Below are 16031 nucleotides of genomic sequence, written 5' to 3'. Positions count from 1 at the left end.
GATGAGCAGAAATGCTTTGTTCCACCAGCTGGTCTCTAACGTCTACAACGGGTGCGAACTCAGACGAGCCGGTTCCTCTAGTTCAGTTATTCTTTCAGGATTTTTCCGATGCCTATAGAGCTCCCCTAGCCCCCTACCGTACGGTAGAGGGTAAGTCGTGAGGTTTCCAAGTCGTAACTGCTCCTTCCTCCTCACAATACCCCTCTTTGTGAACTGGGCCTTTTTCTAATTTATTTGCTTTCCCATTCCCCTCATTTGTCACATCCAACTCCATGAACATCTTCTCCAGTTCTGCGCCGTTCTTCTGAATAAAAGCGGCAAAATGGAGGCCATCGAATCACTCCGTCGTAAATCTTTTCCAATTGGAAATTGTTTTTGAAAAAAACTGCATAGTCGTGTCCCGTTGAAGGTAACGTCATGTGGTGGATGCCAGTCAACCGAAAACGGCAGCATAACAGCAGCAGCATATGACGGGTTAACGTTTCCGCACTGTCGGCAGTCCTCTCGTACTTAAAGGCAACATACCACGGATCTAATGTGGTGAGGGAATCCACAGCAAAAGCTAGAGATGGAGTTGCAGGATTGCGGGATCAGGGGTAGTTCCGCTCACATCTCCCTAATCGTCGTAAAGAAAACGGCGTGGGAACCGCTTTATTTCCTACGAGGAACGTTAGAACGCTCCTCTATGTATTCGTTCTGGTCCCCTCAACAACCCGCCAAGGAGAACTCACCGGCTTTCGACCGCTGCGCAGCCGGATGCGGCGCGTGTACTAGCGAGCATTGCAAGGGAGCATGACAACTGAAATCGCAGTAAAAAAAGGAGTCTTTCACGCCGTTCTTTTCCTACGATTAGGGAGAGATGAGCGGAATGTGTAGAGTTTGCCCATCGGAAGTCCATACCACGCCAGATTCGTGAGCGGGAGCGTAGCGGTTGGGATCGAGGAGGGACCCTTGCTAACAGCACTCGTCGCTACAGTTCGCGTTGGCCCAACCAATCGCGATCTCCACCGCGCCGCTTCGAGCTACGCAGCCGCTTACGCAAATGCACCATGATTCATGTCGTTTTGACTGGACTATACGTAGCCGTCAACAATTCGCGATCAACAACGATCATTTCTATCGCTTTTGCACTTTCACCGCAAATTGTTTCGGTTCTGCAGAATGCAACGAAATCTGCAGGAGTAATTGATTGAAATAATTGATTGGGGATGTCGGTACCTCATAGGAAGTGCTATCAGGTAATTATCGACACTATTATATATTATATAATTTGCATTTTTTATTTTTGTTATTTTTATGCACTATATATTCTATTATATATTATATATTTTGGCAATATGAGCGGAGAAACATGACAGCTAGTGCTTTTCTACCCACGCTGAACACAGTTTTTACATATGCCCAGAAGGGTTCGAGGATTTCATAATAATCTAAAGTAATAATAAAAAATTTCAAAGTAATCTACAGTATGATAATCTATATCTATAATAATCTATCTATTCTTTTGTAATTTAGTATTTTCAGTACTTAAGTGTTTTCTGAGCACGTACATTGCTTCCTTACATTAGTATTAGTGTCCAAAAAATTGTCCTGCCGCAGCGAGGTGTCGGCTAATCCCACAATTAGCCCTGTCAGGAAATAATAACGCTAATATGTACCTTTTTCGCCGTTTGACGACAATTCTACGCTGACTGCTCGTAGTTTTGTTAGCGCAGACTTCCTGAACACAACCTCTTGTCCAACAATTTCTATATGCTCCTAAAACAACAAAATTATCCGTAACCGGTCCCGGAATACTAGCATAGCATCCGTGCATACCTTTCCGAATTCCTTCTGTTGGCCGTTCTCGTCTATGGCGAACGTCGACTCCACAGTCACCGGATAGTTCTCGAAAGTTTTGAATGGAACAGAAAATCGGTTTGATTCTTCTGTAAAATATTTTATTACTCCTACATATTTGTTCGTTTCTGAAAAAAAAATATTTTCAGGAAAAGGCCGGCACTTTTCAAAAATTTTTACTTTTTGATTTCGCTGCTACATCTTTTTGTGCACCGTTTTGAATTTTAGAGGTGCTTGCCAGTTAAGATTGTGGAAACAAAAGGGAGACGTTCTAAAAAAAAACAAGAAAAGGAAAAGAAAAAGGATAAATAGGTAGGTATTGCTCAAAAAGAAAACTGTGATGGTAGCGTGAAAGAATCAGCGAGATATCTCGAAAAGAGTTCATGACTCACAACAACTCCGACACTAAGCTTATTCTACTACTCCATTACTATGACAAATAATTATTAGTAACGCTTGTTTGGAAAGAACTACTCCTCAAAAATTAAATTTTTACGTTTGGTCGGAATCATTAGAAAAGTCGAGTCACTAACCGCGATCCACCGTCTTCTCGTAGAAATTTTGCTGGAATATTTTCTTCTCAGATTCAGCTCCACCGATAACTTTAATTTCAAGACGAGTTTGAGCCAGGAGAACGTTGCTTTGACGATCGACGGCACCGATTTCCACCGAATAATCACCCATTTGAACATTTCTGAAAATTTGCAACTCTTATACTTGAAAAAAATAGGAACAGTCCTTTAATCAAAAATAATAAAAATGTGTGCTAGGAAAATTTGAGTTTGCACATACGACAAATTTGTAGGAATAGCATATACATGCTGGAAAGAGAAAAAAACAAGAAAAGAAAAGAGAAAGAGAAAAAGCTTTATTGCCACTTTTACCAAGTAACAAGTATAGCATTTTATTTTTTTCAAAGCAAAGTTTTCTCCTGTGGAATACAAAAAATAGATCATATTTTTTGCACGGGACCCTCATCTATGAACCAACAAAATTTCGAAATTTGCTACTCCGTTGAACATTATCGAAAGGTTGATCGCTGACCACTACTACAGCTTCGTCAAGAATCGCCGTGTCAGTTGTTTTTTTTTTAAGAGTTTTCTGTGGTACATAAATAGATCGTTTTTTGGGGCTTTTGAACAATTTTTCCGTTGAACATTATCGAAAGGTTGATCGCTGACCACTACTACAGCTTCGTCAAGAATCGCCGTGTCGCACCTCGTTGTGTTTCCGACGCATCCATAGTAAAGATCTTTTTGGTGGGACCCTTGCGAAACTCACTCCTTGTTCCAGCCATTTGAGGGTTATAGTAAGGTCAAAACGAAGTGAAGTACGGTGCTGGTGCGCTCGAAGCTGTTCGGTGAAGCGCGTAGCGATTAGGATCGTAGTGGAACCTTTGCCAGCCCCATAAACCGCTGCAGTACGCGTCCCACTTCTATTGCGACCGCCGTGTCCATGACGCCGTCGCTTACGCAGCTGCGACGCGCTCCATGTTCTTTTGATCCGGCTATGGAAAGAAGTTCACACATTCTGCGCATATTACCTATCTAGATATTCGTTCCTAATTTCTGTACTGTGCATAGAAGCATACAGCTGGTACATTGCGTTCATTAAGAGGTTTAAGTGCGACGCTACTAGTTAAAAGCATGTATCAAGTAAGCGGACCATCATATTTCCTCCTAGAGTTTTTATACTTAGCAAAGCAGAAACCTGATAAATTTTGCTATTCCAACTCGTCCACCGTAATCGTCTATGCTCAGCCAACCAGGGTTCCCGTGAAGAATCACAAAACGAGCTTCGTCAATTGGTACACCTTCTAATTCCACTTGCAATAACTGATTCCCTGAACACAATACATAAACATAGTAAACAACCATAAGCGCTGAAAATTTGCTTGGATAAGGTGTGTCTCACCTTCATGTATTTTGTCTGCTGTGATCGATCTTGAATATTTCTGTCTTCTAAAATGAGCATGAGACCGAGTGTTCTGGAAGAAATTTCCAGGATATAAAAATTTTGCTGATATGCTTTCCTTCGCCTCTGGCTACCTGCACTTGAACTTCTACGATAATTTTGTCAGAGGACTTCTCGTCAGAAACACTTATTTCCAGTTGATGAACGCCATGCGGCGCGAAGCCTACTACGTTTATCTGAAATGTCATAAATTTCAGGATTATATGTCTTTGCTCCTGAAATGTTCCGAATACAGCCGCACCTGATAAAGATTTTCGGAAATTTTGGATAAGGCAAGAAAAGAGGCGGCTGTTCCAGATAGCGACAACTGGTTATCGTTGGTGGTCGCTGCATCCGCATCCACCACCTCAAATGGAGTTGTTCCATTACATTTATGGATGGAAATGTCACCAATAAATCTACAGTCATAAAAAAACTGTAACCTGAACAAGAAACGGCATAATTAGTTTGTTATTAGAAAGTCGAATGAAGTTATCCGAAGCGTCAAGGCGTGGTCGATTGTCGTTAACATCCTGTACGTTAATCTTCACATGAATAGGAGCGGATGCCCTTCCTTGAAATAAACAACAAATAAAATGTGTAAATATAAGCTATAATAATATTAATAATATAAGATAATAATAATATAAGAATGAACAATCTAAGTTAACCTTGTGCATCAATCAATAACACATGATGAGTTCGCTCTGCCTCGTAATCCAAGCAGCTTCCCTCATCCGGACAGGACAGTATCAGGTCTGATCCAAGTAGTGAGAACCTAAAGATTTCCTTGATCCATCTTTCAATATTGCGATGTAATTTTTAAAAAAAAAATTGAACTGGCATGCAAAAACTTATTTACAACAGTGCATAGTGGCCACAGTATTAGTTTTAGGCTGCGTAAAGGATGAAGGATAAAGTAACTGGCGTTACTCAATCCGCTTGGCTTCACTGCGGATTGAGTAACGCCAGTTAGCTCATGCGCCCTCACTTTCACTTCAATTCAGAATCGTTTGAGTTTTAAGAAAGTGTAAATGGCCCATACAATGACTTGCGGTGGCTAGCCGATGTGTCAACTCAGTGTTTTTATTCTCCCAGACAAGTCTGGTACCAATTTATCGACCCCGGAGGGATGAAAGGCTTCGTGAGCACTAGGGCGGATTCGAACCTCCGATCGATTGTAGCAGCCACAGCGGAACCTCTTACCGACTGCGCTACAGCGCCCTTATAGGCCAAATAACTAAAGAAATGTTTGCAAAACAGGTCTCATTCCAACCAAGAAAAAACAGAATCATTATAATTTTCTCCTCAACCTAGATACAAATCATTAAATATTGTGATAATTACGAGAGTTACAAATATGTTAGGAAGTGCATTGCATAATTATATCCAAAATCGATGTGGTAAGCCAGCGAAATGCGAATTTTAAAGAAACAAAGGAACAAAAAGATAGACGTTAATTCTTGAACGATTTCTTTCAAGCCTTTCATCCCCTGGGGGTGAAGAAATTCTACCAAAATTTTTCCCCCGGGAAAAAAAAAAAAAAAAAAAAAAAAAAAAAAAAAGGGGGGGGGGGGGGGGGGGGGGAGGGGGGGGGAGAAAAGTAGAAAAAACGGACGTTTGAATTTTGCACAAAGGAATTTTGACGAAATCGAACCGGAATCCCAAAATAGTATCCAAATGGTCCGGAGCATGAGCTACGATTTGTTGGCAATCGCGTTGGTGGATCCCAAGCGGATTGATTAACCAGACACTTTATCCTTTACACTTTATGCTTAGAAGAAGATATATTCTCATAATATATGATGACCGAATTGTTAGGATGTATCGATGCGAAAGGATGTTTAATAAAAACTAATCACAACTCACAATCCAGGAGGTCCAACCACTTTCTTCCCTGATCCGTCCTCGATCTGACCAACCGTTGAACCTGACGGTGCATTTTCGGAAATCGAGAAGTTGTATTCAACAATATCGACCTAAAACAATAACTAAAAGTCTTTAAGAGAATGATTATCAGATCCTGGAGTTACCGTTCGTTCTCCAGAACTCGAGACATCCTTATCGTTCGTGTTGCCGCGAGGTGGTGAAGTGGTTGTGATTTTGATTGTTTTTGTATCTAACGAGTTCTCTCCTTCTGCGATTATCTAGAAGATAAAAAGAAAGTGGTCCCATTTCATCTCATAATTTCTCAGTATCGTACCGTAACAACAATTGGAGTGTTCGTCTCAGGAAGCTCTCTGGCAAAGAGATAAGCTTTGCTTCCGGAGTACAGTAGTTTTGGCCGTATGTCAAAAGCTTGCGAACCCTCAAGCGATAGCTTTGCGAACGGATTGTGCTAAAAAAGGAATTCATTAAACGCTAATAATAATTAAATTAAATAAGAGATTAAGGATAATTAAGAGAATAATTAAATTCAAAACTGAATTTAATTATTTCATTAAAAAAATGTTCACCTTTGAATTGGAAAGAATCGAAACAGCAAGACCTCTGACCATGTCTCCCTTTCCAATTGAGTTCTTGACTTTGAACTCTCCTTCTTTGGTGCCTTCGATGACGATTTTCAACTCTGAAATAGGGACGCCAAATTTTTGCTGACGTCTCAAGTGTTTAATTGGACAATTTCTATTTTTCGTTGATATCCATCCAAATTACTTAGCCGTACAACAGTTCAACTACTCACAAAATTCAGGTGTAGTTGTGTTTACACATTATTACGATTTTTTCTGGCCGTTTTGAAAAGTTCTTTCCTTGCAAAAAAAAAAAGTTCAAAGTAAGGACGAATCACAATTTTACACAATATTCAAAATTGCAAAAATGAGCAAAAAAAATAACAAATCAACAATTTCATGTCTTTGCATCAAAAATCAAAAGTTTTTGCTTTTTGCTGTTCAGACCAAATGTGGAAGTTTGAGTTTCTAAATACTTTTCGAATATAACTTCAGGCTATGTTGGGTTCCAATTATTGCTTTTTGGCGCATATTAAGGGTCATTTTCTTCCTTTCTCAAAAATATCCACGTTTTTGAATAGATCTCAAAGAGAGGAATCTAGAGGTATATGAAGTGTTCTCAAATTTCTATTTTACGACAAACTAAGAGCGATCGACGGTGGCCGACGATCTCGCACCGTCACTTACCCTCAGTTTTTCACTATTAATGCACATTATTATAGTAGTTTTGTTTACCAGGCTTCATTCCGTTTCACATCCTTTCTCTTCCTCTTCCTGTAGCTTTACAAATGCAATGTTAAAATTGATTTTGTGATAGACGAAGAAAAGGACGAAACAAGCACTGAAGATCTAGGTGAAATTAGTTTACGTTCGCAAAAAACCCATTATAAGTCATTTTGATCTTCTATTATCTATATGAATGATTTTTTTTCTGGAAAATCTCTCAAAAAAATTCTTCTGATACCGTGCATACATTATTCTTGCATCCATGAAATAAGTTAGTATCTTAGGTTTCCAGCAACTATAGCAGTTTTTGAAAGAGGCGGAATATCAGCTGACCTTCGGTGTCTTTCGCGGTTGTACTGAACTCTGTGGATTCTCCAGACCCTTCTTCATCCTTCATGTTGCTGACTTCAGTGGTGAACATAAGATTTTCTTCTGGTGTTGTACTTTCGCTGGTACTTTTCTCCGAGTGACTAGCAGATCCGAATCGAACAACAGGGATATCGTCGTCCATACTTTGCAGGAGCAGTGTAGAAGGTGATTCCGTGGTTGAAATGTCAGCGGTAGTGGTTGGAAGCGTAAAGTCAGGATCTTCAGTTGAACTTGCATCCACTCCTCTTGAGGTAGTCGCCTCTTTACTGCCTGTTTCACTCATCAGTGTTTGGTCCTCAAGAGAAATTTCCGTAAATTCTACTGCTGTTGTTTTCGTTGTAGACGGCAAAGGCGATGACTCTGCGGAACCACCATCAACGACCGTCGACGACCTCAATATGTTCTCGGTACTTTGTTCTGCTTCAAGTGTACTCTCCACACTTTTAGTAGTAGTTATTAAAGGTGTGGTAAATTCTAAAATTTTCCGGGAAGTCCCCGTTGTCGTGGATTCGACAATCGGCGTGGTTGACGCCGGGGTGGTGGTGCTTCGACGAGTGGTCGGTGATAGCGAAATTACGTCCACACGAATATTTGCTATATGCATGGTCCCTGCATCATGAGCCTGAATGAAAAAGTAATTATCCATAACTCGTGTAGGTAAAAAAAATCGCGGTTAAAAAAAACATTTTCCTCAAATTTCCTATTATTTTATGGAGTGAATGAATTAGGGGATAGGTCTGCACACAAATAAATATGTAAATTTAATTATTAATTAATTAATTGATATATTATTTTATTATTTATATATTTTTATTATTATTGCGTTTTGTATATATATATATATATATATTACTTTGTATATATTTTTATTCCTATTGTATCATATATTTTTATTATTTATATATTTGTCTCTTAAGAGAAGTTTTTCTAGAGTGACGACCCCATGAAGATGAATATTTTCGCACAAAATGCAGCAAGTGACGTATCCGCAATAAAATTAAACTAGGAGTTCAAATTTAATTATCTTCAAGTGGATAAAAATACATTAACACACTTTAGGACCTGTTGCAAACACATTGGAGCTGCACGTACTATTTGACTCTTAACACAATAGGCAGTTTCTAAAACCTATTTAATTTGAGATTTAATAATTCAATAATTTTTTTCCAATTTTAATCTGAATGAATTGATGACAAAAACTCGTATATAACATTTGTTATAACTGAAATAGTCATAAAAGTCAAGAGACATCCTCAAACAAACTCTCTAGTACTAATGCTAACTGGTAAATAGGGTTATGGTAGGACTTTTCGCTAATGGCGGATGAGACAAGATTTTTAAATTTTTTGAATTTTTGTTTTTTACATATCCTATTATTTATATTGCATTTATATTACATTTGGATTAGCTTTTATTATTACTTATTTCAATTATTATTTTATTAATTATGAACTTTATAGATTTTACTTCTTTATGAACTGACCTCAACTGAGAATTTGTAAGAACCATTTTTCGTCAAGCTGTACTGTACATACACATCTGGACGCTGATTTATTGTCACCTTGTATTCAATGTAGTTGTCTAGCTAAATCCAGAAAAATAATCTGGCATATATTGAGATAGTCGAAAGAAGTTAACTAAACTTGCCTCCTTCCTCATAACATCGCCAACTTCGAACCATCTCATACGATCAAATGAAATCTTAAAAATTGGTGTCGGTTGATCTTTCCGTCCTAAGTACGAGATCACCGCCAACACGGTGGAAACCTTAACAGAACATTTATTGGTTTTTCTTCAGAAATCAATCCGAAAAGATGACTCTGACTGGATTTGATCCTTCGGGAACCATGAAATCGTAGGAGCTGTGCTCGAATTGCGGCATGAACTCGAACTGTGGACGTCGTGGTGTCGCCTCAGTGCTTAGGTCGGCTGTCAGATTCTTTCCGCTGGAAACAGAAGAAAAAGTAAGTCAAGCTGCTGTGGACAGACAGTCTTTCAAAATAAACAGAAATAATTTTTTGTAGCATGTGCTGGTCGAATTTGATGGTCACATTTCTTATGCTTGAATTCATCTTAATTAATCGTAATTGCTCATTCCTATATTGTCGACATATATTATTTCGAAGGTTCGCTCTGAACAGAAGGATCGCAAAATTCCGTCGAAACGTGTGGGTGATTCTGGTAAAAACAGACATCTACAAAAAGGTAAGCCTTAGATACAGATTCATTTAAAGGCATCACTCTACAAATCTGGGATAGTGCGAGTTTCAGTTGGGTTATGCCCATACGGGGTCGCAGATTATGGGAAGGAGGGTGATTCCGTCCATTTCTTCCTAATTGCCGTAAAAAGCGGGCAGCCCAGAAGATGCGGCTTCGAGCGTTCCGGGGCGCTATTCTCCACAACGAGTTCGGTTGGAGCGCGTCGGCCTTGTGCACGCGCCGCGCCGCTTCTGGGCCGTTTTTCACGGCGATTAGGAAGAAATGCACGGAATCACCCTCACACTCAACCACATGCAAGGTGAATAAAACAAATGGTAGAGTAGTTTTTGATCATCTATTATTATATATTAGAAGAATTATTTTTACTCACTATCAGCTATTATTATCTATCAGAAGAAAGGATAAATGGAAAGAAAAATAAAATGAAAGGAATTTCGCTGTACGATTAATTGCAGGGGAGTTATATATTTGCATGAAAAAAATCTCATTTTGTAATTCTTGAATCATAACCGATTCACTACTGATTAAAACATGAATAAATGGATAAGGTTTCTGGCGTTAATCAATCCGCTTGGGATGCGAAACCGTGTTTACTTGAATTATGGATCGTTTGAGGTTCACGAACCCGTATCTAGCCTATAGAATTATTTCTGGAGGCTAGCCAATGTATCACGTCAGTGTTCTTATCCTCCCAAACAAGTTCGGTACTTGGTTTTATCGACCTCAGAGGGACGAAATGCATTGTTGACGCTAGAGCAGTTCCGAACAATCGACCGATCGTGCAGTCATAGGGGATCCTCCTACTGACTGCGCTATAGCCGACCCACTTCTGACTATACCAGAAAACAACAGATTTTCGTTAGAGCGCAATTGAACTTCTGTTTTTACTTTGTTCCCGACGAAGATTACCGGTTAATGTCCAAAATAAAATGCTTAAGATACAATCTAATGATCTGAAACATTGATCACATATCACGTCTATGAATTCATGCCAAAAAAAAAACTCGATAAATGCTCATAATTACTGAGAAGGAAGAAAAAGTGTTTTAAAACGTTTAGAACGCAGCGTTAAGCAACTCCTTTAGGAAATAATGATGAAGGACAAACTTCTCCGTAAAGTCTTCATCAGTGACGACGGTGATGGCGGTAGAGTTTAGCACCTCCTCAGCGGATAACTCGGCAAGTATCTGAACAGTTTTTTTTTTTTACATTCGAGAGATGAATTGAATCGAATTCAAGAAAAAAGTGCTCTTTCGTTTCTTCGTTTAAAATATCTTTAAAAATGACATCTCTTCATACAACTCTGAACTTAACAACTTATTTTACCATTTTATCAGATGCTCTCCCAATGACCAAGTCGTTGTCAGCTTGTGATGGTAGTTCGGGAATCGCCTCCAGAGAAACAACGCGATTACCATTGTCAGCAGCGGCTGCAACTGAGTGTTTCAAAGAAGGTATATTATATACATGTGTCGGAATTTTATTTATATAGATTGTTTCCTGTTTAGGAATTTGACCTCATCTATGCCTCAAAATATCTTCGTAAAGTGGTTTTACGGCTACAAGAAAAAAAAAAGAAAAAACTAAAACCTAAAAATTCTAAACCTAAAAATAGTACTTTTCGATTCCAGAACTTCCTAAAACTTCCTACTATCATGCGTTCCTACAAAGGACAAAAGTCGGAAGAACGGATGTTTAGAAACGTTTTATTGTTGGAAGTTTAGGAAACGGAACCGAAGAACAGAAATATGCACAATCTTAGGATGCCAGAAACCTCCATACCGTAGTGTCCACGTATATGTAAAGGCATTTTCAAGCAAAAGAATTAAATTGAAATTATTCAATTCCTGAAAATAATTTTGAGTGTTTTATAAGATTACATTCGGTTGAACAAGGCAGATCCTCTAATTTTTAAGCTGAACCCTCGTATGTGTTATAATTTCACACATTTCAGACCATCCTCTCTAATTTGCGTAGCCATGCAAATGCTCTTCCGCATTTTTTCAGAGTGATCCATTAGCATCACACGCACAAATGGACTTCTCTTCAATGGTTCACTGGTTGTCAAATTGCGGACAAATTCCGTGTTCTCAAATGGATTAATGGATGGATTTCTTGGATTTGGATTTTCTTTTCTCCAAACGATTTTAGCACAATTTTACGACACTTTTCTGCGATAATAATACGATTTCACAGATGATATTAATTTTGTTGGGTGTTCCTGCGAAGAAATGCGACAACGTTATCCAACAAAATACTTTCAAAAGTGGTCCACGCTTGGAAATCATCTCAGCTGAGCTTGCTAGGACCGAAACTGAGAACGTCTATGCAAAAAAAAAAACACATAAAATTGGTCACATCAGCAGAACGAACGTAGAACGTCGATACGGAAGAGTGGGATTTCAATATTAGTGACATTCTAACAAAGTGACCTTATAACATACATGTGTAATCATTAGTCTCATTTTTCATTAGTCACAAATTCGCTTTACGGATACTGCCGGTGGTTGTGCTTCATTGAAACCTAGTAATAGCACAATAAAACTATGTGATTTCATGTGAGCATTTAATGTTAAATGAAATATTTCTAGCGAGCCTGAGCTGGATGACATTGCCCCCCCCCACTCCATATTCCTACAGCTTGGACCTTGCTCCATCCGACTATAACCAGTTCCGAGCCCTAAAGCAGCATTTGCGCCAAAAAAAACCTTCAAACATGCGATGACCTCAAATGCGGTGCAATCGACTTTATATCGTCCTAGCCGCTCTCCTTCTGGACGAAGGGCATTGGGATTTGGCTCATTAAGCGGCTACACGTTACTGATAAAAGATAATGGATAAAGTGTCTGGCGTTGATCAATCCGCTTGGGATGCACCACCACGTTAACTTCAATTCGGAATTATTAAAGGCTTACGAACGTGTAAATGGCCTGTACAATGACCTGCGGGGGCTAGCCGATGTGTTAAGTCAGTGTTTTTATCCTCCCAGAAAGTCTGGTACCAATTTGGCGACGCCGGAGGGATGAAAGGCTTGGTGAGCACCAGTGCGGATTCGAACCTCCGATCGATCGTGCAGACAGCGGAACCTCTTGCCTACTGCGCTACACCCGTCCCACGTTGCTGATAATGGCGTAATTATATTGCTGATCCCTGATTTCCACTGATAAATTGAAAATTTGAAAGAAAATTCACAAAGTTTTCAAAAGTGGGAAAATGAGGTATGCAAAGAGCTTATTGTAGGATCTCGTATGCACAACTTTTTAGTACCATCATCGATCCGCTACAAAAGAGTTACACTAAACATTGAAGAACTGAGAAGAAAAAATAAAATTGAGGAGTAAGTAATAGTAATAAATTAGTAACAACGTAAACACTCGGTTGTCGCAGACTTTCCGATCCCACCTTCAATGTTTGTGGCTTCAATGCTTCCAGAATCAGCTACAAACTCTTTCAAGGGTAGAGGATACAACGCGGAACTTGATATGTACTGTGCATCAAGATTTCCGCGAAAATGAATTTTTTTGGTGGCCGTATGACCTTGGTTTCATGCAAGAGACGAGTTTTTTTTTAAAGGATTTCTTAATATCATTGAAAAAATACTTCGAAAATTTTATTCTCTCAATTTTTATTGAGAATTGCAAATATTAAAACATGTATATGTACCTCGTATATGACAAAAACGTAGCAGAACGAGGAATACCAAGTGAAAAAGCAACATTTGCTTTTTCAATCCTGAAAATATTATCGCAGATGCGGCAGAAAAAAAGGAAAAAGTCTAACATTTACGTGTAATTTAAAAGTATCTAGGAATTTAACCACAAGGAAAGGAAGGTAGCGCAATTGAACACAGCTATGAGTGTTCGCGTAAAAGAAATGAACTAAATCAACGACCTTGGAGTTTGACCCAGTTGTGATCTTATCGGAGAACGAACTTGCAGTTGACTAACGAAGAGAGAAACGAGCAAAAAACATTGGGATTTACTCGTTGCACAAAATTCTTCTTTTGTAGTGGTTAGAACTGAACTTGTTTACTCGGTTTCCTTTTAGATGTTTTTGTTGTTTTTTTTTTCGTTGTTGTTTTCTTTTAGACATCAAAGGATATGAATTTGTTGAGAGGAATTTCGAGGTTTTGTTTTTCACCGAGGACTACGGAAAAATCGGCTGTCTTTAGAGTTTTTTTTTTCTAAAAAATCACCATTCATTTTTTGGCGGTTGAGTAATTAATTTCAAAAATGTACGAGTAATAATTAATAGTCATGACAATTAGCAGCGACGTTTAAATATGTCAAATAAACCTAATAGAATCCCCTTCATTTTTGAACAAATTATTTCTTAATCGCAAGCCTTCCTTTGTCTCAGTTCTCTTTTTTTTTCGAATATCCTTGACCAAATGCCTCACGGTAGAAGGAATAGAGTTTGGCTGATCTTCGATAGAAATAGAGTTTGGCTGATCTTGCACAAAATTCTCGGAGGAATGTCATTGTCAGCATTTTCGAGTAATTTCGTAGTGAAGAAAAAGAATTATGAATGATTTTTAACACTGCATGATTCCTATTTTCACATGCTCATCCAGAAAAAGTCAAAGTGAAATCCCTTGTGGTTTTTTTCTTGAGTTTTCCTATAGAATCCGATAATAATTACTTTTTGATAATGTATTTTTCATAGCTGGTCGTAAACTACTCGTGGCTTATCGGCATGATTGCTGGAAAGGAAATGGTGGCACTCCTGACGAGGTAATCATATCGCCGCAAGTTGTGCAATAGGAAGCTGTGCTTTCCACTAAAGAACGAGCTTTCATTAAGAAACCAATGAATCACGTTGTTTATGCTGGACATAATCTTGTAAACAAGTCGCACCTGAATTAATTTCTATTTCGTTCTATTTAAAAAAAACAGGTACCGAAAAAATGAATACAAATATATTAATGAAATTATTCAAAAAAAATGAAAACAAATATGAAATAAATATATAAATGATTCTACTTCATATGCATAAGACCACTATCGACTTATGTCATGTGTCCTAAAATCGGTTTCCGACTGATTAATCCGCCGCAAATCGTCGAAATCCTTAGGAATGGGGAAAATTAAGTACTGAAAATAAGAAGATAAGAAATTCCTAATTCTTTATCGTTTTGCTGTAGTAGAGGTGCAAACCCTTACAATCTACCATTAACCACAGGTTAGATTGGTTAAGCTTTCGAAAGCAAATGAGTCATTGATTTCAAAAATACTTCCAGAATTTATGTAGGTTTGACAAATGTGCGGCCTAAACACAGGGGAAGTATCCCCAACCTTCGTTAATTACTTTCACACCTCTGGAATTTCGACCCTACCCTCGGATACATCACTGTGCTCATAGGATTCGCGCATCTACGAATGTGTACGCCTTTATTAACTTTCAATGTCAATTCCCGAAGGCAATGGGAATTTCGAATCCAGATATGGTATGGAGTATCAAAATGTTTAAATAACCTCATAACCACGAATATATTAAACATTTTGCGGAATTTTGAGAAATCTCCGCGAATCCGACGAACACCTCTTCCTTCCGCGAGGATGTGTCCGCGTGGAATATGCCAATGGCAGGATTGTCACACATTTGTCACGTGTTACATTGTCACACACGAAATTAGGTAATTTCTGGAAGCATATTTGAAATCAGCAGCTCATTTGCATTCAGATGATATTTCAAAGCTTAATTTTGCCCAAGGATTCTGTTGATCTCAATTGATATATCTCCAGTCAGTCCCACAGTCCCATGGGAAACAGTCCCACAAGAAAAAATTAGCAAAGCAGTGAGTGTTTTGTATTTTTGCCTTTAAATTTTGTATTGTCATTTTTGATGTAGGAGATATGAAGTTTTGAATTTTTAAAGAAAAATCAAGTACCCTAGATCCATATACATATTTCAAGCGCTACAGTCTCCTTTGGGAGCACATCTCGCCGATGTCCGCGATGAAGATTTAGAGTTACAGACATCAGTACCTTTCCATAAAAATGTCTGCAATACCAAGGACGCGACAGTCTTGCCAAAAAGATCGCGACTGTAGCGCAGCGTTCCGCTTCGCTTCCGACGAATCTATGGCAGTTGGCTGCGCGATGGGACCTACGTCCAGCTACATCGTCGGGTTGGAGACTACCCGCCAACAGCTGTAGGATGTTCACATATCCATGCAAGCGCTCCAGATTTTGCGCTCCCTTGTCCGCTACCGATTCGATTGAAGATTTAGTAGCGGCAATGCGTCATCAACTGGAGTGTCTGTCGTCGATATTGTTGTCACTGGTATGCGCATTTTTCGCGCAATATCTCGTTTTTCAATCGAAACATCTTAAAATATGCGGGGAAACATGTGCCTCCGCTGGCCGTCAAGAGAGCCACCTGAACGCACAGGTGTGTTCCATCTGAAACTGTTTTCACTGATAGTCACGTTAGCAAAGTTATTGAAATTATTGTGGTGTTCGTAACTAATTC

At 38.8% G+C, this 16031-nt stretch overlaps 1 protein-coding gene across 2 annotated transcripts in view; it reads right to left on the bottom strand.

Annotated features, from left to right (window-relative positions):
* Positions 1-16031, bottom strand: part of RB195_000442 (uncharacterized protein) — a gene marked incomplete at both ends in the record, with an annotated part of 33467 nt that overhangs the window by 15482 nt on the left and 1954 nt on the right. The window contains 22 exons of one of the 2 annotated variants that reach the window (XM_064196790.1): positions 143-304; positions 415-509; positions 1659-1758; positions 1819-1928; positions 2373-2533; positions 3550-3682; positions 3754-3826; positions 3888-3989; positions 4055-4159; positions 4236-4366; positions 4464-4570; positions 5662-5771; positions 5826-5939; positions 5996-6130; positions 6249-6361; positions 7302-7959; positions 8821-8922; positions 8976-9104; positions 9163-9283; positions 10665-10744; positions 10884-10987; positions 11340-11367. In XM_064196790.1, coding sequence (XP_064052671.1) covers positions 143-304; positions 415-509; positions 1659-1758; positions 1819-1928; positions 2373-2533; positions 3550-3682; positions 3754-3826; positions 3888-3989; positions 4055-4159; positions 4236-4366; positions 4464-4570; positions 5662-5771; positions 5826-5939; positions 5996-6130; positions 6249-6361; positions 7302-7959; positions 8821-8922; positions 8976-9104; positions 9163-9283; positions 10665-10744; positions 10884-10987; positions 11340-11367 — 2973 coding nt within the window. Of the gene's footprint in view, positions 1-142; positions 305-414; positions 510-1658; positions 1759-1818; positions 1929-2372; positions 2534-3549; positions 3683-3753; positions 3827-3887; positions 3990-4054; positions 4160-4235; positions 4367-4463; positions 4571-5661; positions 5772-5825; positions 5940-5995; positions 6131-6248; positions 6362-7301; positions 7960-8820; positions 8923-8975; positions 9105-9162; positions 9284-10664; positions 10745-10883; positions 10988-11339; positions 11368-16031 lie in introns of those variants that run through there. The other variant, XM_064196789.1, reaches the window with a different exon arrangement.

The sequence above is a fragment of the Necator americanus genome, chromosome IV (assembly GCF_031761385.1).
Source record: "Necator americanus strain Aroian chromosome IV, whole genome shotgun sequence".
Taxonomy (NCBI): domain Eukaryota; kingdom Metazoa; phylum Nematoda; class Chromadorea; order Rhabditida; family Ancylostomatidae; genus Necator; species Necator americanus.
This window is presented reverse-complemented; position numbering and strand designations above follow the sequence as displayed.